We start from the raw sequence: 24,703 nt of genomic DNA on the forward strand, positions 1-24,703 counted from the left end.
TAACTAAAATTAGGATAAAAATGAAAAAAATAACAAATATAGATATTAGATTGAAAAAAATAATGAATGTAGAAACTAAAATTGAAAAAAAAAATAACAAAATCACAAACTAGCAAATAACACATGCCATTTGATACGTGGACAATTTTTTTTTTGAAAGAATCAAAAATAAAATAAAAAAAAATTAAAAGTTGACACGTACTGTACGTTAACTATTTAATCGTTAGTAAAAATAAACAAATTAACTAAAATTTAACAAAAAATAAAGATCTAATTAAATATAAAATGAAAATAAAAAACAAATTAAATTAAAATAACTAAAATAGAGAGCGATGTATATTCATCTTTTTAAAATAAGAAGCAATGTTCTAAACCCCGAAAAATATCAAACGCATCTCTGGCAGGCAGCGGATAAACCCGGAAGAAGAGAAGGATGAGTGCGGCGTTTCAGTGTTTATCGTGTGCGCGGACTGAACCTTTCCTCACACCACCTCAATCCCTTACTCTTCCTTTCCAACGAAAACCATTTTTCTGCTCTCTTCCTCTTTCCTCTCGCGCTCGTAACCTCTCTTCTTCAATCGTCGCTGCTGCTTCCAAAAAGAGAAAAAACAAGGTAATTTCAATATCACAATATTAGCACTCTTCTATATTTCTCTTTTTTTTTTTTAATTCTCTATGCATTTTTCTCCCTATCTTCCTGCCTTTTAGATTTCTTCGTGTTCGGATTCAATGTCACTTAATTTTATCGTTTTATCTTTTGTAGAAAAAACTGTCTCGTCATCATGTTACTGAGGGCGGCGAGGAGGATATGGACGCGTTCGAGCTTCTCTTCAACCAACTCGAACAAGATCTCAAACGCGGTGGTTTGTCAGATGATGATGACGAAGATGGGATAACTGAAGAAGAGATGGCATTGCTTGAACGTGAGTTGGAAAATGCCTTGGGGGACTTTGATGATGAATTGTTGAACTCGGATGTAATCGACGTAGAACTTGGTAGTGATCCAGAGAATGGTGATGAAGATGAAGATGAAGATGAGGATGAGGATGAGGATGAGGATGAGGATGAGGATGACGATGGTGATGGTGATGATAGTGAGAGTGAGGATGGAGATGAAAAGCCACTGAACCTTAAGAATTGGCAGATGAAGAAATTGGCCAGAGCTTTGAAAGCCGGCCGCCGCAAAACAAGTGTAAGTGTCTTGTTCACTATTTTAAGAAATTAGCTTGTTCCATTTCATTTATGTGCTTAATTAGCTGACTATTATGATTAGATAACTGATAACAATATGTTTATGAGACATAACCAAGGTTATATAGGATTGTTTTGGTTACCTTTGACAGAGGTTAAGTGTTCTGATTTGTTGTTCCCTACTTGAAGTGCTTCTGTGATGTTTAATCACGATCAGTTTGGGAAAATGTCAATTAGTTTATAAGCCTTTTATCCCAACATGGTCGCTAATATGGTGCATCTTCTGATTTTATAGTCTCTTTTTAGTAGTAGTCAGGGAAGGTAGAACTTAGAAGCTAACTATAGCCTGATTGATCGATAAAGAACCGTCATGTCTGGTTGCTTGCTCCTTGAATGACCTGGATTCTTTATTAATTGCCATTCATTATAGTTACTGCAGATGATCTTAATTTAATTTGCAAACACTTAACTTCAGTCTGAAATTTTATTTTTCTTTTTCATTGAAATATTCAGATTAAAATAGTGGGTTGAACTTTGCTTGAAAGTGAGCAAATTTGAAGGTAGTATATGTGTCCATGTGGTTAAGTTATTGAGAAATTAGGAGAAAATCAGTAATCATGGGTGTGTCATGGACACTGTATTGAAGGATTATTTTGCCTTGGATAAATTTAATAATGAAGAAAATGCCTTATGTTTTAATGGCGTTTTCCTGGAAAAATCTTGGTTCACATTAAATGTATTTTGTTAACCCAATTTTCAAGGAGGAGAAAGAAGAAAGAGAAAAAAAAAAATCATTTCCAGAATTCCTACAAATCTGGCGGAAAGACAAGGTTAATACAAGTGAATAGGATTAATGGATCGGTCAAAACAGGATTAGACTAGATCATAAAATAAGGTTAGAGTATATTGGATTGAACCATGTCAAGAGCTTACTCCTCAGGAATTTTAGATAAGATACTTTTTGCTTTGTTTTCTCCACATCTTAAGGGTTAAGAGTACATGAGTGGATTCATTTTATTGTTATGCAAACATGCATACTTAACATGAAAAGGCAAAGTTGCCAGAACCGACCCTTCTATCAATTTCAGGATTCCATTCCTCAAGTTCACTTTTTGAACCATTGCAGATAAAAAATCTTGCTGCCGATCTTTGTCTTGATAGGGCTCTTGTTCTTCAGTTACTTCGTGATCCTCCTCCAAATCTCTTAATGATGAGTCTTACTATACCTGATGAACCCGCAACAACAGCAGTATCACTTGAAACTAAGCCCGGTGAGATTCTCCTTCAAGAAACAAGTATTGATCAAGTTGAATCTGAACCCGAGGCTAAAGTACCTGTTCATACCTTGCAACGTAATTGGTATGCTCAAAAGCGATTGAAGAAGGCCCATGTTGACACTCTCGAGAGAGTTTATAGGAGATCAAAACGACCTACTGTAAGTACCTTTATCATGCTACAATATTGTATAAATTCAATATCTTTGTTTCATGATTCTGTGTCATTTTTTGTTGGAAAATTTCGTGACATGTACTGCGACTACTAAAATGTTCCATCCATATTAGTATGAGATATAGAGACTTCATTCCCTCTTACACACTGAAATTCATAAACACTATATATGCACAATTTCACTTGTTACCTTTACTGGCACCAAATGTAGTGAAAAAAGGAGGCTGACGAAAAGGAAGAAAAGTCTGCCTAATGAAACTACTATGTTTTCTAATTTTCATTACCACGTACATATATGATATGTTGCATTTGATAATGGCAAACATGAGTCATGCATTTTGTTTTGTTCTCCAATCACAATTGAAGATCTGGTAATTTGTATAAAATATAAAGGTTTGCATTAAAGTTGAACATAAAGGTGAATCTATTCTGTTTGGAGAATAACACTAAAAACACCTAAAGCAACTACACATAATTTTTTCATTACTATAATCATTTCATAGTTTTCCTTACAACGAATTTTGTTAAATTTGATACCCTTGTCTGTATGCCTCGAACCAATGCAGAATGCAATGATCAGCAGCATTGTACATGTAACAAACATTCCTCGAAAAAGAGTTGTTAAGTGGTTTGAAGACAAACGTGCTGAGGAAGGAGTTCCAGATCACCGTCTACCTTACCAGCGCTCTGTTCCTGAAACCGCTTGAAGATTTGTCTTCGGTTCTGTTTTTGTGCTGTAAGATCTGACAAATTTTACAATTGTGGTTTCACTAACTCTGGTAATGTTTTTTTTTGGGGGGGGGGGGGGGGTAGCCATGCGAGGAACAGGAATTAGAAATAGTGACGACAGTGAAATACTGGCTATTGAAAATGGCGCTGCTTTCCTCTGATGAATTGCTTCTATTGTCGAATACCCAGAAGTTGTACCAGAAGGGGTCTTCTGGTTCTGTCTCGTAATAGTCTTTTGAGCAAGATGATATAGTTTCGGTAAACATGTTTTGTTAAGACAGGTAGTGAATATCACATAAATGTAAGTTATAATTTTTGTTCAACCAACATTAATAATAGTTTTATTACTCAAGATTAATAAAGTTATTTTTTAGTCAATACAAATTAGGAATTTTTTATCTACATTAATGAAATTATTTCCCAATTGTGGGAGTATTAGAGTCAATATTAATTTGAAACTAATGTATACCAATTACATTTTTCTACTGAAGCATGTAGTGATTGTTTTTTGTTGATAAGTATAAATTAAATTCTTTATATTTTGTATTGAAAAGTAATTAAAATATTCTATTCAAATAAAAGAATTAAAATTTAATAAATGTAAACAAAATATTTGAAAAAAAACTTTATATATATATATATATTAATTTTTTTTTAAAAATTGGAAAATTTCTCAACTACTTTCATTGCAAGTAGTTTGATGTTTTCGAAGTCTAAGCGAGATTCTTTAATTTCTTTGTCTTCTTAAACATAAATTACTTACAAAAACATAGAAAAATACTTATTTATTTTAATTTATAAATAAAAGTTTGAAGATTTGTAATAGTTAAATATATATTCAGTTATAATTTAAAAGCAAAAATTATATGTTCAATGAAAAACATGATTATCAATTACAAGTGTACTCTTTAAACGAAGTCAGTATAATACTTAAAAAAATAAAATATATAAGTGTAATTTGAAAAAATAAAATTAAAGTCTTAAGTCACAATTTATTCTTAAATTTCACTCATCCCATATTATATACAGTCCACCTTTTCTTTTCTCTCTCTCTCTCTCTCTCTCTCTCTCTCTCTCTATATATATATATATATATATATATATATATATATATATATATGATAATCAAAGATTTTTTTAGAGCTCATATCATATGACTACACCTCTATGCAGTTTGAATCCGGAGTTTGTATGTAAAGCTTTATATTTATATTTTATGAAATAATTTTTGTTAACTTAATTCCTTTACTATAAAAGATCCTAATCATAAACATATTTGGATCAAGATAATAAATAAATATTTCAAGGCATAAATAAATATTTATTTATTGAAAGGAATTATTGATTACAATTATTAATGCAATGATTTAAATTGACAACTACTTTTGACGTATGTAATTTATAGTATTATTGTAATCCTACATAAGCTTCCAATGGGCATATTTTTAAACTGTGTAAGTTCCTCTTTGAATTAGTATAAAGTGCAACCGCTGACAGAAACCCGAAAACAATGTTTTACCCGATGTTCTGTCTAAACTCCAAAATTTCCAAGTACCACTCATTCAACACCCTAGTTTTATTTATTTATTTATTTATAATAAGAAACGAGAAACCAATTTTAGACGAATAAATATGTTTTTTGTTAATTTTGATTTTCAAGCTTAAAATGAAACTGGTTTTCAAATGGTTCACAGCAGGTTTTGTTAAAAGCATTTTCCGACAACAACATGAATGAAGTATAAACAAAATATCAGATTCGAAGTTCACATGATGGGAACATTACTGTATACAAATATTTATTATTAATGCAAGTAATTTTAATTATTTAATTATATAAAAAAGTATTTATAAACATGTATGTAATATAATACAATTGACATATATAAAAATGAATTAAAAATATATTTTCATTAAATGGACACGTATACTCTTTTGTCGGTCACTGATAGTATTGTCACAAAAATTTGACAACAAATTAATCAGCGTTAGTTGTAACGGTCCAGTTATTATATTTGTAATAGGGCAGATCTGTAATTTGGTGGATGATGGAGCACATTTGTCAATGGTGTGGCACCGACAGAGGGTGAAAGGAAAACCGGAAGCGACCGGTAATAGCTCGGACAGGCTGGTGCCACTTCAGGAAATATTCCAAATGAGAAACTCCGCATCGCTTGGTGTCTCTTTCGAGAGGTTAACACGTGTCTATACGTGATTGGGTCTTTGAGAAGAAGCCAATGTAGCGACTGAGCCGAGCCTCAAAAGCTGGAGCTTAAGCGGCTTGGGAAGGCACCGGGAAAGGGTTGATCCGGTAAAGTAATAACCATAAAACAGAGAGTGAGAGCGTGTTCTTAGCTTAGCTAGCTGTAGTATGCAAGTGAAGAGAGAGAGAGAGTGAGAGAGATGGCGTATTGAATGGGCGAAGATTATCACGCTTTGCTTTTGCCTCCAAATTGATCTCTCTCTGCTCTGTCGCGATCTTCGATCTGAAGCACTTTTTCTGTGAAGATGGAAGCGAGTGCGGGAATGGTCGCAGGCTCGCACAAACGGAACGAGCTCGTCCGGATTCGCCACGATTCTTCTGACAGCGGGGTTAGTTAACTCTCACACTCTCCCTAACAATGTTGTTCTCGTTTTATGCTTCTGCTTCAGATCTGATTTTCATTTGGAGTTCTTTTTTCGTTACTTAGTTCGATCTTCGAGTTTTATTCAATTAATTAAGAAATTAAGAAATTGAGTAATTCCGACTCAGTGAAACTCTCTTAATCTGCAGTCTAAACCCTTGAAGAGCTTGAATGGGCAAATCTGTCAAATATGCGGTGATACTGTTGGATTGACTGCGACTGGTGATGTGTTTGTTGCTTGCAACGAGTGCGCCTTCCCTGTGTGTCGTCCTTGTTATGAATACGAGCGAAAGGATGGGAACCAGTCTTGTCCACAGTGCAAGACTAGATACAAGAGGCACCGAGGTTTGTGGGCTTTTCCTTTTTGGTGACAGTGTTGTTGTGATCGAGTTTTGATTTGAATGAGTGACTGTGAAAATATCAGGGAGTCCTCGAGTAGAGGGAGATGAAGATGAAGTGGACTCTGATGACATAGAGAACGAGTTTAATTATGCCCAGGGAAAGGCCAAGGCCAGGCGGCAGTGGGAGGAAGATGCTGACCTTTCCTCGTCGTCTAGACGTGAATCTCAGCAGCCAATTCCCCTCCTTACCAATGGCCAAACGGTAATAATATAATCCATTGAATTGTGGTTTTTATTGGCCGATTGTACTTTAGATTTTCTCTGCATATTTATACTTTAGCTGGGTGCAAGGGTGTGAGAAGTGTGGAGATCAGAGATAGGATTTAGTGCTACGTTTTTTTAACATTATAGCCTAAACTTTTGATCTCTCTTTCACTATGTTCAATTGTCTGGATGATGCATTTTTTTTTTCTGTTTTATTGATGGTCGTCTGGAGAGTAATGTAATCTTCTGATCACATTTTTAAACTTAATATGGTCAGATGTCTGGTGAGATTCCATGTGCCACACCTGATACTCAATCTGTGCGAACTACTTCAGGTCCTTTGGGCCCATCTGAAAAGGTTCACTCACTCCCCTATATTGATCCGAGGCAACCAGGTAGAGTTAAAGAACTGATGCTGCAATGTGAGATTTAATGGTTACTATGAAATTTATATTTACCAAATCTTGTTATTAAAACAGTTCCTGTAAGAATTGTGGACCCATCAAAGGACTTAAATTCTTATGGTCTGGGAAATGTTGACTGGAAAGAAAGGGTTGAAGGTTGGAAGCTCAAGCAGGAGAAAAATATGGTACAAATGACCGGTAGATACGCTGAAGGGAAAGGAGGAGATGTTGAAGGGACTGGTTCTAATGGAGAAGAACTTCAAATGTAAAGGACTCAGACTATTTCATTGATTTTTAATGATTATAGATCATAATTTGGAAAGTATTGCAGAAGTCTTTACTAATGTAGGTTAGACGCTTCTTTTTTTCTTTTTTTCTTTGAATGACATTCAAGATCTTTAAAAGGTGATTCACATTCTCTTCCTTAGGAAGATTGTCTTTAGTCCCAGTCATTATATGATAAATTAATAGTTTACTTGTGCTTGTGTCATAGGTCTAGATATTTTTCAATCAAGTTCATAATTTGCAGGCAGAATGTACAAGCTTTCAATATTTATGCATTTTGATTTTCATTTCTTCTATTATAAGTTAAATTTATTTTCTCCTGACAGGGTTGATGATGCTCGACAACCTATGAGTCGTGTAGTGCCAATTCCTTCATCTCAGCTCACACCTTATCGAGTTGTTATTGTACTCCGGTTGATTATTCTTGGCTTCTTCTTGCAATATCGTGTAACACACCCTGTGAAAGATGCATACCCACTGTGGTTGACATCAGTTATTTGTGAGATTTGGTTTGCCTTATCCTGGATACTGGATCAGTTTCCAAAATGGTCTCCAGTTAATCGTGAGACTTATCTTGAACGGCTTGCTTTAAGGTCAGAATGGCCATTTTATTCATCTTTTGTTGGGCTTTTGCATCTTGGTTTAACAATCATGTGGCTTTTTCTATCACTAATCTTAGCATGTATTCTTTTAGATATGATCGTGATGGAGAACCATCACAGCTAGATCCTGTTGATGTGTTTGTGAGTACAGTGGATCCCCTCAAAGAGCCACCTCTTGTAACTGCAAACACGGTGTTGTCTATACTTTCTGTTGATTACCCTGTGGACAAAGTTTCCTGCTACGTATCAGATGATGGTTCAGCTATGCTGACGTTTGAAGCACTATCAGAAACAGCTGAGTTTGCGAAGAAATGGGTGCCCTTCTGCAAAAAGCACAATATTGAACCAAGAGCCCCGGAGTTTTATTTTGCACAGAAGATTGACTACTTGAAGGACAAGATTCAACCCTCATTTGTAAAGGAGCGTAGAGCAATGAAGGTTGTTCTTTGAGGCAATTGTTTTTCTGCTTCCAGTTATATACTTATATCTATATATCTTTAATGCACCAAGTGAAAAGTTTGTTGACAGCAAGGCACGCAGTTCTATAACTTGAGCATATTACATCTTTACTCCCCTCCACCCGTGGCTTACCTTACGGTTCATGAGTTCTAGAAATTAAAAATAAATGTTTTTTCTTATCAGAGAGAATATGAAGAATTCAAAGTACGGATCAATGCCCTTGTAGCCAAAGCTCAGAAGATGCCAGAGGAAGGTTGGACAATGCAGGATGGAACTCCTTGGCCTGGAAATAATCCTAGGGATCATCCTGGAATGATTCAGGTATTATCATTTTCTCCAAAATACATGTATAATCTTTTTGCAGTTTTTGTATTTTCTAGCTGTAATATTTGTTTTCTGCAGGTGTTTTTGGGTCATAGTGGAGGGCTGGATACCGATGGAAATGAGCTTCCTAGACTTGTTTATGTTTCTCGTGAGAAGCGACCAGGCTTCCAACATCACAAGAAGGCCGGAGCTATGAATGCATTGGTTTGTCATACTGAAACTTATTTTGTATTTTATGGATTTGCTGGTTAATGCTTTTATTAATGGCTTTCATCCGCATCTTGCTTCACTCATTGAAGTTTATGGTTTTTACGTGTGGCAGTGGGTTTTACTCATTTGCTTTTGCTGGAACTAATACATGTTGAAAATAACATAAAAACTAATGCTGTGATTCAACATGGCACAATGATACACCAACAGCTGAGTAACAAGTTTTCGAATTTAGGATGTGAACAATGTTGGTAGTTGATCATGTGGATTTTGTATGAGTTAATACAGGAAATTATTATTATTATTTCATCTGCAAACAAGTTATACGTTTCCTTTAATGTGTAATGCTTGGGTATGATATGGATGCTATTTTTATTTACCGGAAAAAATATGTTTTAAAAGCATATCTAACTTTGGTTTACATTGTGTGATGTAGATTCGTGTGTCTGCTGTCTTGACCAATGGTGCATACCTTCTGAATGTGGATTGTGATCACTATTTTAATAATAGCAAAGCTCTGAAAGAAGCCATGTGTTTCATGATGGATCCTGTTCTCGGAAAGAAGACATGCTATGTGCAATTTCCTCAGAGGTTTGATGGCATTGACTTGCACGATAGATATGCCAATCGCAATATTGTGTTCTTTGATGTAAGTCTCACTTTAATTTGTGTCATTTATTAGGTTTCGACATAGAAAATCTTTTCTGTTTGCATTGTTGTCTAATGCCCGGGCTAAATTTCATCTCTTGTTTGTACCTTTCAGATCAACATGAAAGGTCAGGATGGTATTCAGGGTCCAGTCTATGTGGGAACTGGTTGTTGTTTCAACAGGCAGGCTTTGTATGGTTATGATCCTGTTCTGACTGAGGAAGATTTGGAACCTAACATTATTGTAAAGAGTTGTTGGGGTTCTAGAAAGAAGGGAAAGGGTGGGAATAAGAAGTACATTGACAAGAAGAGGGCGATGAACAGAACTGAATCTACTGTTCCCATATTTAATATGGAAGACATAGAGGAGGGTGTTGAAGGTATGCTACTATGGAATTCTTGTTATGCATGTGGACTGTTTATTTCATGTATTCTTATTGTCACATGTATGCTATTGACAAGGTTTACCGGTAATTTTCTCTAATTTGCTTTAGTTGCTGAATTATCTGAAAACAAGATAACAGATATCTTATCCCTGGTGATATGTAATCTGTCCTTTTTAAGGTTATGACGATGAAAGGTCACTGCTTATGTCTCAAAAGAGTTTGGAGAAGCGTTTCGGTCAGTCTCCAGTTTTCATTGCTGCCACTTTCATGGAGCAGGGTGGCATTCCACCTTCAACAAACCCTGCAACTCTTCTTAAGGAAGCAATTCACGTTATCAGCTGTGGTTATGAAGACAAGACTGAATGGGGAAAAGAGGTGAGCACGCCAATTTAGCATTGTGCTCTTAATTCCTGCTCTCTGGTACGAAGAAATGAGATGAAACATTGATGAGTAGCTTGTTTAGATATTAATAGAACATTTTCTGGCTTAATCAGATTGGATGGATCTATGGTTCGGTGACAGAAGATATCTTGACTGGGTTTAAGATGCATGCTCGTGGTTGGATTTCCATCTATTGCATGCCACCACGCCCAGCATTTAAGGGTTCTGCTCCTATCAATCTTTCAGATCGTCTCAATCAGGTGCTTCGGTGGGCTCTGGGTTCAATTGAGATTTTTCTTAGCAGGCATTGTCCCTTGTGGTATGGATACAATGGGAGGTTGAAGCCCCTTATGAGACTTGCTTATATTAACACCATTGTCTACCCCTTTACTTCAATCCCTTTGATTGCTTACTGTACGCTTCCTGCATTTTGTCTCCTCACAAATAAATTTATTATTCCCGAGGTAAGCTATTTCTCTCATTTTTTGCTGATAAATTTATAATTCCTAATGTGATCTAATTGTCAATGTGAACTACATAAATTTTGGAAGTTCAATAACAATCGGTTAACCTCATGCAGATAAGCAACTTTGCCAGCATGTGGTTCATTCTCCTCTTCGTCTCCATTTTTACTACTTCAATTCTTGAGCTTAGGTGGAGTGGGGTCAGCATAGAAGACTGGTGGAGAAATGAACAATTCTGGGTTATCGGAGGAACATCTGCACATCTCTTTGCTGTGTTTCAGGGGCTTCTAAAAGTGCTTGCTGGGATCGATACAAATTTTACTGTTACTTCAAAGGCATCGGACGAGGATGGGGATTTTGCAGAGCTTTATGTGTTTAAATGGACATCACTTCTCATCCCTCCTACAACGGTGCTTATTGTGAATTTGGTAGGGATTGTGGCCGGTGTGTCCTATGCCATAAACAGTGGTTACCAGTCTTGGGGTCCACTATTTGGCAAGCTGTTCTTTGCTATCTGGGTCATTGCCCATTTATACCCATTCTTGAAGGGTCTCTTGGGCAGGCAAAATCGTACCCCAACCATTGTTATTGTCTGGTCAGTTCTTCTTGCTTCAATATTCTCCTTGCTTTGGGTGAGGATTGATCCCTTCACCTCAGACTCCAACAGATTAACCAATGGTCAATGTGGCATCAACTGTTAGTTCCTTACAAACATTCATTTTCTGTTGGTATTCCCTCTTGTCTGGAGACACTCAAGGTTGCTGTCGTGTATATAGCAAGAATTTTCAGCCTATCAAAGTTGTTTGGAGGATTGAGCCCCTGAAATTGATGGGAATGTACCCTCTCTGTAGCATTCGTATTTCTATTGTTTATTTATCCACATGTCCTTACAAGAATAGTAGTAATGTTGAGGTGTATGCATTATATTTTTTTCCCACAAAATATAAATTGTTTATGCGAATATTTATTGAAAGCGAACAAGGTGCTGTGTTTTTTGTTCCTTTACATGTCCTCTCATCTGTTGATTGTTCCTTCTCTATCTCCAGAAGGGGACGGAGCAATTTAGAAATGAATGACAATTATTATGGAGACGCCTTTGTTTCAGAAGAATTGAGGGGTGTTTGAAAATGTATTCAAACAGTACTGTGTGCACCTAAACTATTGTTCAGCTTGTCTTTTTATATTCAATGTCTTCGGAATAGTAACTAAAAGAATCAATGAATAAAATATTTATTAAAATTTGCGATAGAAATAATTAAGTATTATATTTTAATAAAAATGATTTCACTTTTGTAATCATAAATCCTGTATTCACTATTGCTTGCTGAAATTAAAAAAGATGAATAGTTAGTGGGGTCCATTATTAGTTCCTATCGTAATGAAAGGAAACAGGATAGCAGCCAGTTTAGAAAGCCAACATAGATTAGCCGCTTTAAAATGTTTGCTTTATTGCCTTTGTGCTTAGGCTTTTAGCCAACCAAAAACAATTGTCATAGACATGTTACTAGTTAATATTTTTAAACAAATTAAACTCAACTTTTGATTTAAAATCGGTTAAATAGATGAGTGAAGTTTAGATTACTAGTTATTTTACAATTCATGTCCAAGTTTCAAGAATTTAACTCAACATGATGCCTTTATATAGCCTATTGATGGTTACCACTTCAGAAAATGCCTCAGGAGAAATTCGATTGGCAGTGTAATTTTATATTCTCAAGAATCATATTATTTGGAAATCTTATTCAGAAATGATAAATATTTGTTTCAGTGTCTAATAACATAAGAAAATAATATTTTAAAACTTGATTTTAAAATTGAAAAACAAAATAAAAAAGAAAGATGCAAGACACGGATATACGTTAACGATAATTTAGCTAATTGGTGCAGTAAAGTTTATGGTCTGCAACTGTTGTTAGTAGAAAAGGGACTCACTTGTCGCCATCACAGTTTGTCTAGGAAATTTTGCTATTATTGGCAACCAATGGTTGTTTTCTTTTTCACTTACCTATTGGTTGCTACTGGGAACTTCCCTGTGCAACAAAATGAATAGATAAATCTGCATGACTGAAATTTAACTGCCAAAAGTGAGATTCTGTCTTGGAATTCAGAGATCGACTTCGAAAATGGGAAAAAGAAACACATGCTTGCATCAGAAGATGTCGTAGCAGCAGCGAAGCACAAGCCAGAAGAAAAAAAATGCTGCATATGCTAAAGCAGTTGATTCCATTAGAAGATGAACACGTTTATAAAGGTCAATAATCAGTTACTTGTAAAAATTGACAAGAATACATTACAAGAGCTGATTTTGATTTGACCATGAAGATGAAAATGAAATGGCAAAATATAAAAAGGACAAAACCAATATTCCATTCTCAATTCCTTATAAATGTAATCTGTGAGGGTGAAATCCAAAATAAGTTATTGGAGTAAGCATGAAGTTCTTGACCTGAATGGAAACAAAGTACTTTATTTGAAACATCCTAATCCTCCTCATCGTCCTCTAGAAAGATCCTCTTGCATGCTTCGTAGCACATAAAAGAGATTCCAGCGGCTGGTATCAACTTCATGCAACTTGGTACCAACCCTCTGTATAAACCTTGGATCCCTTCTTGTTCTAGTATGCATGCAAGGGCATGAAACACATTCTTGTAAACCTGTCTTCCACTGAGGGTACCAAGCTGCATTTGCTTGCGAGCTACCTCCATTGGAAAAGTTGAACTACTTGAAATAGCACCAGCTACAGAACCAATCAAAAGGGTCTCAATATTCCCCACTTTCTCTTGTTTAAAAACTTTCTTGTATGCTTTCTTCAGAGTGTCGTAGGCATAGTAATTGGCCGCAGCATAGGGTACAACTCCTATAAGACTAGCTGCAAGCCCACTGTAAAGTTCTGCAGGACCCTCTTCTCGGATTATTTTCAAGAATGCATGAAGCAGACCATCGTAAACATCTCTCTGCAAATCATTAATCAAGTTTAAATTTTTCCTTTCATTTTCATGCTGAGACTCTTATATGGGAAAGAAAGCAAACATTTTTGAATCTTTTTTATGCACATACCTGGACTGTTAGTCGAGTCTTGACTAATTCAAGAGGATATGTACATATGGTTGAAGTCACTCCAGCACAGGCACCTGCAATCAATGATGCAGGAATTGGGAATTTGGACTCTTCCCCAGGCTTTGGAGATAGGTTCTTGTTCACTGTATCGAAAGTAAATAGCTGCAGGAACAGGTGAAAATATATTGAGATATACATAAAAAGTATCATGTAGATTTGATAACTGATAGATTTTTTATGCTTGTTATATCTAGCAGTAAGATTTTCCTACAGAAGATTAACAAGCAAAAGAGGATTTATTTTTGTGTGCAGATTGGGATAGTATCTTTGTCAGTTTCTTGTAAATCGAATCAGAGAAGGAAAGGTGAAGCAAATAAATGTTAAGTTTCTATAGCTAGGGAGTTTTAAAATGTGATTTCATGTTCAAACATTTTTTCATACTAAGTGGCCAATAATAAAATGTAATGAAATCAAATCCCATTTTCAATGAAGTCTAGACATAGGACTGGATTTCTAATCATTCAAATCCAATCTCTTCTATAATAAGGGATTCCAAAACAGAATTTGATTTCTAAATCAAATCAAATCGTAATTTTCAAATTCAGAAACACGATGTATGGGAATCAAAGTCCTTCGATTACAAGGGTTTGCTTGACTTCCAAAAAAATTGATTTCACAAGTTCACATGCCGAAATTTGCGAAAATTAAGCTAAAGCATACTTGCACATTGACTTGCCTGAAGGATCATTTAGCAACATAAATTGAAGCAAATTAAGTCACAAAAATTGTTAGGGATTAAAAGGGTAAGGCAGATAAGAAATGCATCAGCATAAATACAAAACTATTTTTCATGAAGATCACTCCAAAGAAAGAAACATGGCCAAGATTAAAACACGAAAAAGCACACCTAAAGTGTGAACTTGTCTCTAAAGTTCACAAGGGTGTATTTACCCGTGATTTAATTTAAAGTAAATCGTAATCTCAACTCACCTAAACATCATGGTAAAAGACATACATTGTCCCTTTAGAGTAGCATTTTCAGTAAAGACTACACAAAAAAACTATGGACAAGAAGAAAAAATATTGGAGCGAACAGTTGAAGGCATATACTGTCATGAAAAGAAATGGTTACACACAGTTTCAATGGATAGATCTCTCGATGAAAACATTTAAAGGTGGTCTAGCACACAAGCCTCCTAAGAGGAGAGGTTCTTCTGCGAAAAAACCAACTGCACCTGAATTACAAAACATTGAAATTTACAACAGAAAAGAAAAAGACTTGAGGGATAAAGTGACATAAACCACCTATTAACATGTGTTCTATACTTGCATTTTTTGTTCAATCATGACCTTTACAACTGTGTATCATAGTTAATCAGCATATACCTAATAATCCCCGCACTCAATTTCTCTCTCAATATAAAAATTATGCATCAAATTGATATATGGGGCCCTTGAAAGGGTTGAAAGAGCTAGAAAATGAAACATTTCTGAACCATAAAAGGGTTTAAAACAACTAATTTGTTAATTCCTGGAAACTCCTTCTGAAACAACAAAAAGTTCTGAATACAGAGCTGTTTGTGTCCATGTCCTTAAAACAAACTTCAAAATGCATACCCTAAACCCAAAACTCAAGAAACCTCTCATCAAATTTATCAGACCATACACTTCCAATACTCCGGATTCAAGGATCTTGTAAACACTCCTTTTTACACAGACCATTACACCAGCTGAAAATCCGATCCATGGTATAATCAAATACACAAACCAAGAAAAAAGTAATTAAAATGAACAAAAACCAATGATAAAAATAGCAGATAGGCCCTCTTCTCAGTACAGGACAATTATACAAAACGACATCAATCGAGTAATACAAGAAAGAGAGAAAAACAAGCAAAACATCAAACATCATGCAGTGATAAATGTTAGAAGACGCAGGAGAAGCTGTATACATTACCTCAATGGCTTTGCTAGGCGCAACCCGAATGACATTAACAAAATTACCCCTAAACAAGCCCTTCCAGCCATCAGTTTTCACGATATTATGGAACACCTCAGTGGTGGAATGGTCACTATTCCCCACCATCATAAGAGTTCTTATAGTCTCCAAAGGTGCCACAGCAGTGCGAGACACAGCCCCAGCTATTGCCCCACTAAACAACCTTCTCAGTGAAGGGCTTTTTATCTTAAGCCTCAATGAAAAACCACCCTTTCTTTTCTTTCCATCAACCCTTTCTTCAACAACCTCATCTTTTCCCTGGTACTTGATGAACAGTTCATTGAAGGGAAGTTTTGTGTCACCATTGTCGCGCGAATCAGAAGGCTCACTCGGTTGCACACCAACCCCCACTCCCATCTGACTAACACTGGCAAACAAGCCTCCGAATTGGTAGCACCTATCTTCGGATTGAAACCCCAAGCAACCGACAGAGAAAAACCCATCACTTTTCTCATCAAACACTTGGATTTTCCTCCTACCCATCAAGGGCACTTGTGATTTGTTACAAAGGTTACTTTTTTCTTTCTGGTAGGGGTCCATGGTGACTGTCACTCGCAGTCAAGGTTTCATGGAGACTGTGAAATTGTCATTCTAAGACAGAATCGAAAGAAGAAGGTTGATATGAAAAGTGGGAATATGAATGAAGATGTTATTGTGTAGCGTGTTGCTTCTTCTCTACTTGGAACTGAATATCACGATTTAAAATTTGTGTTCGCTTTTTGTTTTGTTCAATGCTGTTGTCTCTTCGAGGGTGAGAAGTTAAGTATTTTTGCTCTTTTTTAGTTGCGTTGTCGTGGCACCGAATCTTAAACATCGGTTTTGTACATTTACATCAACATATTCATATATACAGGTAACATAGTAATATACGTCATAGAAAAAGAAAAAGAAAACATCGTAATATACGAATATATTCATACAAAATCCTTTAGTTAAAAGAAATAATTATATTTTTTTTAATATTTCATTTTTCTAATATAATCTTCTATTTATTAAAAAGCATATCACGGATTCCACTTACTTCAACCTCCTTGATGATTGATCAATAGCATAGAATGGAATGTTACCCCAAAAAGAAAGCATAGAATGGAATGTGTTGTAAATTTTAAATTATAAAAATAGAATATATTGACAGAAATGTATTAGGAAAATATATAAAAAAATATGTTGATAATATTCATACTACATTAATAATGAAAATGTTTAAAAATCATAATATTGTGTGCTGTGCTGTGTCCCTTATCTACTTGGAACAGAAGGAGTTTTACTAAAAATATCACAATCTAAATTCGTTTTTTTATAATTTAATTACTGTTTTGTTTAGTGCAGGTGGCTCTTGGTGGTTTGAGATGTTAGGTAAAGTTGCTCCTTTTTAAATCTTGCGTTGCTCTCCGACCTAATCCCAATCGGCTAAACCTAAATATTATATATTTGCAGAAAGGGATATGCTTGTAATATAGTTTCCTTACACATACACATTCAAATAAAAATATAATATCAATTTTTTTATCATTCGTTAAAATTTATTGAATACTATAAAATTATGGATATTCTTTATTATATTGTATTTCTTCAATTTTTTATAATATATATTAAAGTTTAAAGAGTATGTTATTAATATTTTTATTGAATAAAAAATGTGTTTAAAAACATCTCAATTTGTTAAAGGAGATTTGATTTTGACGTTTTTTGACTTTTTTTCTTCTTATCTTTTTTCCGCGTCAGGACCTTTGCATTTATCATAGCAAACTGTATTCTTTTATCATTTAGCTTGTCTTTATATATCCACCTGTATTATTTTATTTTTCACTACAATTTTATATTTATTGAAAATCTCATTCTTCTTACTACTAAAACAATCTCTCATTTGTAACGCTTCTTTATCTAAAATTCTTCTACAATTATTTTAATTTTTAAGCATGAATAAATAAATTATAAATTCCCTCGAAGAGTAAATAAAAGTTTAATGATTGATTGGTTACCTGAAATAAATAATTTTCCAAATATAGGTTGAATGCTTTTTTCTTATTTTATAGTCCTTGAAATTTGAAAAATAAATAGTTCACAAAATTCGTAATTATAAATTATTTTGGTCTTTCTCAATTTGATTTCTAATTCAATATTTTTTATAATTTGTTTCGGTACACCTAATCAGTTTTATATCACTTAAGAGTCGAGATCAAGTATGGCTTAGATACTTCTTTATTTTTCCATCCTCTGATACATATTTTAAGAACAAAATTGTGATAGAGTTTCACACTCCAAAATAGAATATACCTTAGGAACGTGGTAATTATTTCTAACGATGCTGCCAGACGGACTTGAATCGAGTTGAAACACTATTTATCATAGTTTACATTTTGAGTCTTTAACCTTATTAACCTTAGAACGGTGCCTGTAATAAAAAATATAAAATTAAAGACTAAATATATAAGTGTAATAATATTAAATTTAAGAATATATTTAAGTGAGTCTACCTACAAGTAATTTCAAGAAAATAAAAATGAGAAACTTTTTCTTAGTTTATATGAATTTAAAAGTAAAATTTTTAGACCTTCATGAAATATTTCCTACAAATTAATTTATGCATAAAATAATTTATTTTATCAAAAAATATTTTAATATTTTAACTTTTCTTCCTATTGTAAATACTTTTGGAGAATGATTTTAAATTTGTCTTGAATTGATTAATTGTTATAATTTAAAATATTATTTTAAAAATACATTACTCCCATTTTTTTTAATACTAGAATTTTTATTGATGGGTTCATTTTATAACAAATAACGATACTTTATTTTATAATTCCTTCTTTGTTTTCTCTCTAAAAATTAAGTGGTTCTTATCACTATTTACCTCCTACCAGTCACATTCCAAGTCAATGAGCAAAGGGATTCTTGATGCTAGACACCATTTAGATATTGTCGAGTGCTTATTTCACAATGAACTTAGTAGATTGAGGTGGTAGGCACTCTAGGTACCATTAGAGCTCTAGTGAAATTAGTGTCGAACATATGTAAGGTAGTGATGGGGGCGCTAAGGGATGCTTTGATTTCAAGTTTTGGAATTTAATAGTAATGATTGTTTATGAGTTATGAATATTATCTTGAATGTAATATAGTATGGATGTAATACTAAAAGTGTAAGTATTAAGTATGAGTTTCAAGAGTAAGTCATCATAACTCTAATAAACTCATGTACTCATATAGAGAACGAAGTTTAAGTGGTGAGACTAAATGAATTTAAAATATAACTATTTTGGTAAACTATAGATAATTTACTTTGTCATAAATGTGAACCAAGTGAGCCACAACATTGTTTCGCTTGAATTCCTTTTAGAAAATCTTATGAAGGTGCTTGAAGTGCATTTCTCTAAGTCTCAAATGTACTTCTCTTAATACTTGTTATTTCAAAAATTGAGTCCAAATAATGTTTATTCAGGATTAAAGATTTGGAAGACCTAAAACAAACTTCACAATGTAGTCTTTTATTTAAAATTTATTTTCAAGCTTTTCTTTATACAAGATTATCTATTGAATTGTTATAATTAATTTTATTTAATATTTCTCTTTCAATAGATAATAATACTAATTTATTTAATATCGGTTGAGACATTATTAATTTTAAATGAATTTTTATTATGTTTAAATTTAAAAAACTATTTCTATTTGAAGCCATAACTAATACTTGAATTGTTAACAATATTTTTAGTTTATATATACATTTAAAAAATAATTTATTATTTTATATAATTAAAATTATCAATTAATTTATTATTTTCTGAACATATAATTTTTGTTAAAATATTTAATTATAAAAATAAATCAAATACTTCGAAATCCAACAAATTAAAATAGAAAACCAAAGAGAGATACGAAACAGAAAATTATGAATGTCGAGTTAAAGATATATATATATATATATATATATATATATATATATATATATATATATATATATATATATATATATATTAGCGAATTACATAGTTGATTAATTTGAGAACCAGAACTTAAGAAAATGAATTAATGACGTACGCGTGTTCATCCCATTTGCTTTGAAGTGAACGCCTTGTTGCTTTCCATTGCAGATATCAAATACTTTGGGAAAAAGGATATTCTTGGTTGCGTTGCGTTACACAATTACTGCATTGCATAAAATAGTTGCTTTGCTTAAGATGATTTTTTACTCAAATTAAAAAATATTATACTTTTTATTTTAACGTAATTTCAGATCAGTTTTAACAGTGACAAATAAAAAACAAATATTTCTTAAAAAATTGACTATTACATACTAAAGAAAGCAAACTCTAGGTAATTGCGGTTCTCAAATGAAAACACAAAAAAAAAAATAGAAAACTTACTTTTATTTTAAAATATATTTTCTCTCACAGGAAAAACTAACACATATAGTCTAACCAGATATGGAAGTAACACTTTTCTTAATCCAAAACATTATATGGTATTAATCTCTAACACTTGTACTAAATGGAACTTAAACCTCACTTATATTCTCACCAATGCATATCTAACAGACGTTGTATAGCATAAATGTAGTAGGGCGTCACACTCTGATTTCTCAGTAAAAAAAGACGGCATTATCATTGATTCACGCGACTATACAATGATCACAAACATCATGGTTTTTAATGTCTCTTATCGTCATCTCCTGTACAACAAGTCTACCACTAAAACAGAGTCAAATGGGATGTGCTACACGAGGGAAAACTCAGCCACATAAAATCCCACAAACTTCATCTACAACCCTCATGTCATATCATACTTATCATATTTCGTAAAGTAATTGTTTTAACGCAAAAACATCTTCTGATAAATATGAAACAAACCTTACTCCATGGTTATAAATACTGAGAGCTACCACACGGGATTAAATGAAAAAACATTAAGCAAAATTAATCCTTGCTAGCTTCAGCACCATCTTCTCCATTCCCAAACCATGATGAAGCTCTTCTCCTTTGTAATATTGTTAAGCCTTTTTCTCAAACAGGTGAGCCTAGTTATTGGAGACGTTGGCACTGCTGCATCTTATGGACCACCTTACATACGTGAGTCATTTTCTCCGTTCTATATGACTTATATATGAATCTATATTACTTACATGCATGCTTCCGAAACAATACAACAGTGGAAAAACAAGGCACAAGAGGTATCATAGTAAAACAAAATGATGGTAATTGTTTGGTTGATGTTGTTGTTGCATGTTTGTTTGGGCATGCAGCTACTGCTTGCGGTGGAAACAGGGCAGGGCAATTTCCTCCTGGAAATCTATTTGTGGCTGTGAATGAAGGGTTATGGGATAATGGAGCAGCGTGTGGAAGGAGATACAGAATAAGGTGTGTGAGTGGAAACAATAAACCATGCAAAGGTGGTAGCATCGATGTCAAAGTCGTAGATTCTTGTTCTGCCTCACCTTGTCCCAACAGTCTCCTCATGTCAAATGATGCTTTTGCAGCTATTTCACGCTTCCCTCATGCAAAAATCAACATTGAATATACCCAGTAAGTAACTCTCTCTATCTTTTCTTAACTTTCACTTTTCCCCGCACAATCTTCTTTTACTCGCAACAGGTTTACGTAAAAGAAAACATGATTATATAGTTAATGCTGTTCATACAGGATATGACTTTACAGTTGCAGTGCACTACTCATAAACAAACATCGTCAAGGACAAGGAATATGAGCTGCTGATTTTGCTGAAGAAATTCTCAGAGCAGAATGCGATGCCATACAAAATTGTGCTGTGCTATAAAAGTTTATGTACTTCAAATAATTAACATTATGAACAGTAGCGTTAGTTAGTAAACGGTTAGTGTTCTTTACTAAGCAAGATTTTAGTTGTTGGAGCCAAAGCATTGATCTAATGAAACGCGATTTACCTGAACTTTTTGTTTGGGTGATAAATTATTGTAAGTACTAAGTCATGTTACTGAAATAGCATATCTACTAACGATTAATGAACATGGTGTTCTTGTTTCTGGATCTACCATGCAAATGCGTCACAAGAATCTAAATTGGAGAACCGTTATCTAAACTAGTGAATCGTTAGGTTTATAAAGGAGATTTCACCAGGGAGAACAAACCCCAACGAGACTTGAGTCCAACCACACAAGATATTGACACCATTTTTAACTTTAAATCTTAAGACAATGGATTTATGGATCTTTACACCAGTATAATGTTCTACTTTCTTATTTCTAAACCATGTGTAGACTCATTCTTAAATCCTTAACAAGAACCGATGCGTAATGAGACAATAAAATAACTTGAAGCTTCGTTCCCAAGATTAATGAACATGGTTTTCTTGAATGTCATTTTTTTACCAGTCTGATAAGTGGCGCATAAAGAATTCAATAGCAATGAGGACAACGTGGTTAAGATGGCATGTACAGAAGAAGGTTAAGGGAAAAACAAAAACACTTAGCAGAATATTTATGATTTTTGTTTCGTGAAAAAAAAAATGAGAAAGAATTAAGGGAAATCCATGATAAATAGTATCTATAAGTATTTAATCTTGAAATGAATGGAATAGCATTGTCTGATACATACGAGAGATCTTAAAGTGATTGTGTACGTACAGAGTCAAATAAGTAAAAAAATGGCAATAATCCGTGAGAGTGCTAGTTAATCATGACATAACAACCATGGATAGAAAAAGAATTTCAATTTTTCAATTCAAATGACATACTTCATCACTGTTTTCTTTCGCTTTTTAAGATAACGAAAAACGTTTTGACTGAGTACTGTAAACAGGATTATCTACTTATGAAGGATTAGAATAAATCAATTGAATTGGACTTTTTTTTTTTTTTTATGGATGATGATTAAATGGTTCACAGTTTTCTTTTGAAACGTTTTTTAAGATTTCTTTTTTTTTTTTGAAAATGACAGTTTAAAAGTAAAAAATATTTGAAACAAAAAATTAAAAACACAAAAATAAATAAAAAGACAAGTGAATAAGAAATAAAAGTGCCTTCTGAGTCCTTAATTGAAAATGATAAGATTTTTTTTATTGATATGATAAAAGATAAAGGTAAGTTTGAATATTGTTATATCTTCTATTTTATTATCTAATAAATGTCTACTTAAACTAGAAGTTTGATGACTCATGATGTATAATATATGGGTTTAATTACTTTTTTGACTGTGTTTTGTTCCAAAAATATTAAATTGGTCTTCCAATCTTGTTAAATTTTAATTTGATTTTGATTTTTAAAAAATTAATGCAATTTGATCCTTTATGTTATATTTCTTGAAACGGACTAAGAATTTTTTCATCATCAAAATTGAAGTTGTTAATAAGGATGATTTATTCTATTAGTGTAATTAACACAATTATAGTGTCAATTTTGATAAAAAAAAAAATCATTGATTTGCTTCAAAAAATTTAATAAAAAGAATTAAATTACATCAATTTTTAAAAAGTAGAACAAAAAAAGTAAATGAACTTAATGTCTCATATTATTTTTTTTTACAGGATATACAAATCAAGAAGATGATTAATAGATAGAAAATAATACATAAATTTATTATTTTAAAGTTTTGAATCGAAAATAATGTCTTAATCTCTTATATAAATTTGCTAGAAATACCAAATTTTTCTAATGTCTTTTCTGAACCAAACATCCTATTAGTGGTATTAGAACATGTGTTTCTCCTCAATATTACAAGATAAATCATTCACCATGATATTATAGGATATTTTGTGAGTTATTTAATGAGAAAATATAATAGCACTGATATATAAATCTAACTTACACAAAGAATTAACATCACTTTTTACTAAAATGTTTAAGATAATGAGTTTATGAAATTTTTTCGTGATGTTTATAATCTCTACTCATTATAAAAATTGGGCTTAATTATCATTTTTGTCTCATAATTTGTTGGGTTGGTTCATTTTGGTCCCCTTATTATTTCTTGATTCAATATGGTCCTCTAATTCTTTAAAGAGGTTCAATTTGGTCCTTGCGTTAAGTCTATGTTAACAACGTCTTCGTACATGCCACGTGTCATTTTGTGAAATTTTTAATTTTTTTTAATTTTTAATTTTTTTAACTTTTAAAAAAAAATAAAATAAACTGCCACGTGTCACTCTATGGTTGTGACACATGTCAATTTGAGATTTTTAATTAAAAAAAATAAATACTGCCACGTGGCAAGTCACAATTGTGCCACGTGTCAAGCTAACATTTGTTGTTTTCAATTTAGTCCCTCTATTTACAATTTTGATTCAATTTAGTCCCCCAATTTTTTAAAATGATTCAATTTTGTCCTCTCCAATTTGAGACCAAATTAATAATTAAGCTTAATTACAATTTATATATTCATGTTAAAATAATTTTTTACCATTTATACATCAAATCACTCCCTAAATACTTATGTTATTTCATTTCTTACATTTTTCACTTGTAATTTTTTACTCTTGAAATTTTCTACCTATGTGAAAAAAAAAATTGAATAGTTATATAGAGTAATTTTATCTATAAATATGATAAAAATTATTTTAACATGTATATATAAGTTGTAATTAAGCTTAATTACTAATTTGGTATCAAATTAGAAAGGACAAAATTGAATAATTTTAAAAATTTGGAGGACTAAATTGAATCAAAATTGTAAATAGAGGGACTAAATTGAAAACAACCAATGTTAGCTTGACACGTGGAACAATCGTGACCTGCCACGTGGCAGTATTTATTTTTTAAAATAAAAAATCTCAAATTGACACGTGTCATAACCATAAAGTGACATGTGGCAGTTTAATTTTTTTAAAAAAAATAAAAAATAAAAAAAATAAAAAAAAATTGAAAATTCCACAAAATGACACGTGACATGTAAGGAGACGGTGTTAACGTAGACTTAGGGACCAAAT

The 24,703-nt window shown here is 32.9% G+C and overlaps 4 protein-coding genes across 5 annotated transcripts; 3 read left to right on the forward strand and 1 right to left on the reverse strand.

Moving 5' to 3' along the window:
- Positions 1-360: 360 nt before the first annotated feature.
- LOC114196161 (protein OVEREXPRESSOR OF CATIONIC PEROXIDASE 3) lies at positions 361-3,753 on the forward strand. The gene is made up of 4 exons (XM_028086713.1): positions 361-613; positions 764-1,192; positions 2,318-2,626; positions 3,207-3,753. Exons 1-4 carry the CDS (start codon positions 434-436, stop codon positions 3,345-3,347), a joined length of 1,059 nt encoding a protein of 352 aa, XP_027942514.1. The 5' UTR covers positions 361-433; the 3' UTR covers positions 3,348-3,753.
- Positions 3,754-5,708: 1,955 nt separating this feature from the next.
- LOC114164006 (cellulose synthase A catalytic subunit 1 [UDP-forming]) lies at positions 5,709-11,849 on the forward strand. The gene is made up of 14 exons (XM_028048457.1): positions 5,709-5,958; positions 6,140-6,335; positions 6,415-6,593; positions 6,873-6,990; positions 7,075-7,264; positions 7,611-7,877; positions 7,979-8,324; positions 8,529-8,666; positions 8,748-8,873; positions 9,316-9,528; positions 9,643-9,907; positions 10,092-10,288; positions 10,408-10,758; positions 10,875-11,849. Exons 1-14 carry the CDS (start codon positions 5,875-5,877, stop codon positions 11,457-11,459), a joined length of 3,255 nt encoding a protein of 1,084 aa, XP_027904258.1. The 5' UTR covers positions 5,709-5,874; the 3' UTR covers positions 11,460-11,849.
- Positions 11,850-13,006: 1,157 nt separating this feature from the next.
- Positions 13,007-16,605, reverse strand: LOC114164510 (adenine nucleotide transporter BT1, chloroplastic/mitochondrial-like). The gene is made up of 3 exons (XM_028049210.1): positions 15,773-16,605; positions 13,816-13,977; positions 13,007-13,712 (listed from the first exon to the last, which is right to left on the reverse strand). The coding sequence occupies exons 1-3, from the start codon at positions 16,352-16,354 to the stop codon at positions 13,239-13,241; spliced, it is 1,218 nt and encodes a 405-aa protein (XP_027905011.1). The 5' UTR covers positions 16,355-16,605; the 3' UTR covers positions 13,007-13,238.
- A 4,080-nt stretch (positions 16,606-20,685) lies between these two features.
- LOC114164476 (EG45-like domain containing protein 2) lies at positions 20,686-21,789 on the forward strand. Of its 2 annotated transcripts, none has more exons than XM_028049169.1 (3): positions 20,686-20,877; positions 21,051-21,330; positions 21,430-21,789. In XM_028049169.1, the coding sequence occupies exons 1-3, from the start codon at positions 20,769-20,771 to the stop codon at positions 21,431-21,433; spliced, it is 393 nt and encodes a 130-aa protein (XP_027904970.1). In that variant the 5' UTR covers positions 20,686-20,768; the 3' UTR covers positions 21,434-21,789. The 2 variants fall into 2 exon arrangements, with proteins under 2 accessions (XP_027904970.1, XP_027904969.1); XM_028049168.1 differs by having other exon boundaries at positions 20,690-20,877; positions 21,448-21,789.
- The last annotated feature ends 2,914 nt before the right edge of the window (positions 21,790-24,703 follow it).

This window comes from Vigna unguiculata, chromosome 9 (genome assembly GCF_004118075.2).
Source record: "Vigna unguiculata cultivar IT97K-499-35 chromosome 9, ASM411807v1, whole genome shotgun sequence".
Classification (NCBI taxonomy): domain Eukaryota; kingdom Viridiplantae; phylum Streptophyta; class Magnoliopsida; order Fabales; family Fabaceae; genus Vigna; species Vigna unguiculata.

Bases quoted from the DNA above. Each gene is read 5' to 3' on its own strand.
- LOC114196161 (XM_028086713.1), top strand. From the start codon at position 434: ATGAGTGCGGCGTTTCAGTGTTTATCGTGTGCGCGGACTGAACCTTTC. The intron at 614-763 runs GTAATTTCAATA...TATCTTTTGTAG, and splicing joins CCAAAAAGAGAAAAAACAAG to AAAAAACTGTCTCGTCATCA. The intron at 1,193-2,317 runs GTAAGTGTCTTG...GAACCATTGCAG, and splicing joins CCGGCCGCCGCAAAACAAGT to ATAAAAAATCTTGCTGCCGA.
- LOC114164510 (XM_028049210.1), bottom strand. From the start codon at position 16,354: ATGGACCCCTACCAGAAAGAAAAAAGTAACCTTTGTAACAAATCACAA. The intron at 13,978-15,772 runs GTAATGTATACA...CTGTTCCTGCAG, and splicing joins CGCCTAGCAAAGCCATTGAG to CTATTTACTTTCGATACAGT. The intron at 13,713-13,815 runs GTATGTGCATAA...AATGATTTGCAG, and splicing joins AGACTCGACTAACAGTCCAG to AGAGATGTTTACGATGGTCT.
- LOC114164006 (XM_028048457.1), top strand. From the start codon at position 5,875: ATGGAAGCGAGTGCGGGAATGGTCGCAGGCTCGCACAAACGGAACGAG. The intron at 5,959-6,139 runs GTTAGTTAACTC...CTTAATCTGCAG, and splicing joins ACGATTCTTCTGACAGCGGG to TCTAAACCCTTGAAGAGCTT. The intron at 8,874-9,315 runs GTTTGTCATACT...TGTGTGATGTAG, and splicing joins CCGGAGCTATGAATGCATTG to ATTCGTGTGTCTGCTGTCTT.
- LOC114164476 (XM_028049168.1), top strand. From the start codon at position 20,769: ATGATGAAGCTCTTCTCCTTTGTAATATTGTTAAGCCTTTTTCTCAAA. The intron at 20,878-21,050 runs GTGAGTCATTTT...TTGGGCATGCAG, and splicing joins TTATGGACCACCTTACATAC to CTACTGCTTGCGGTGGAAAC.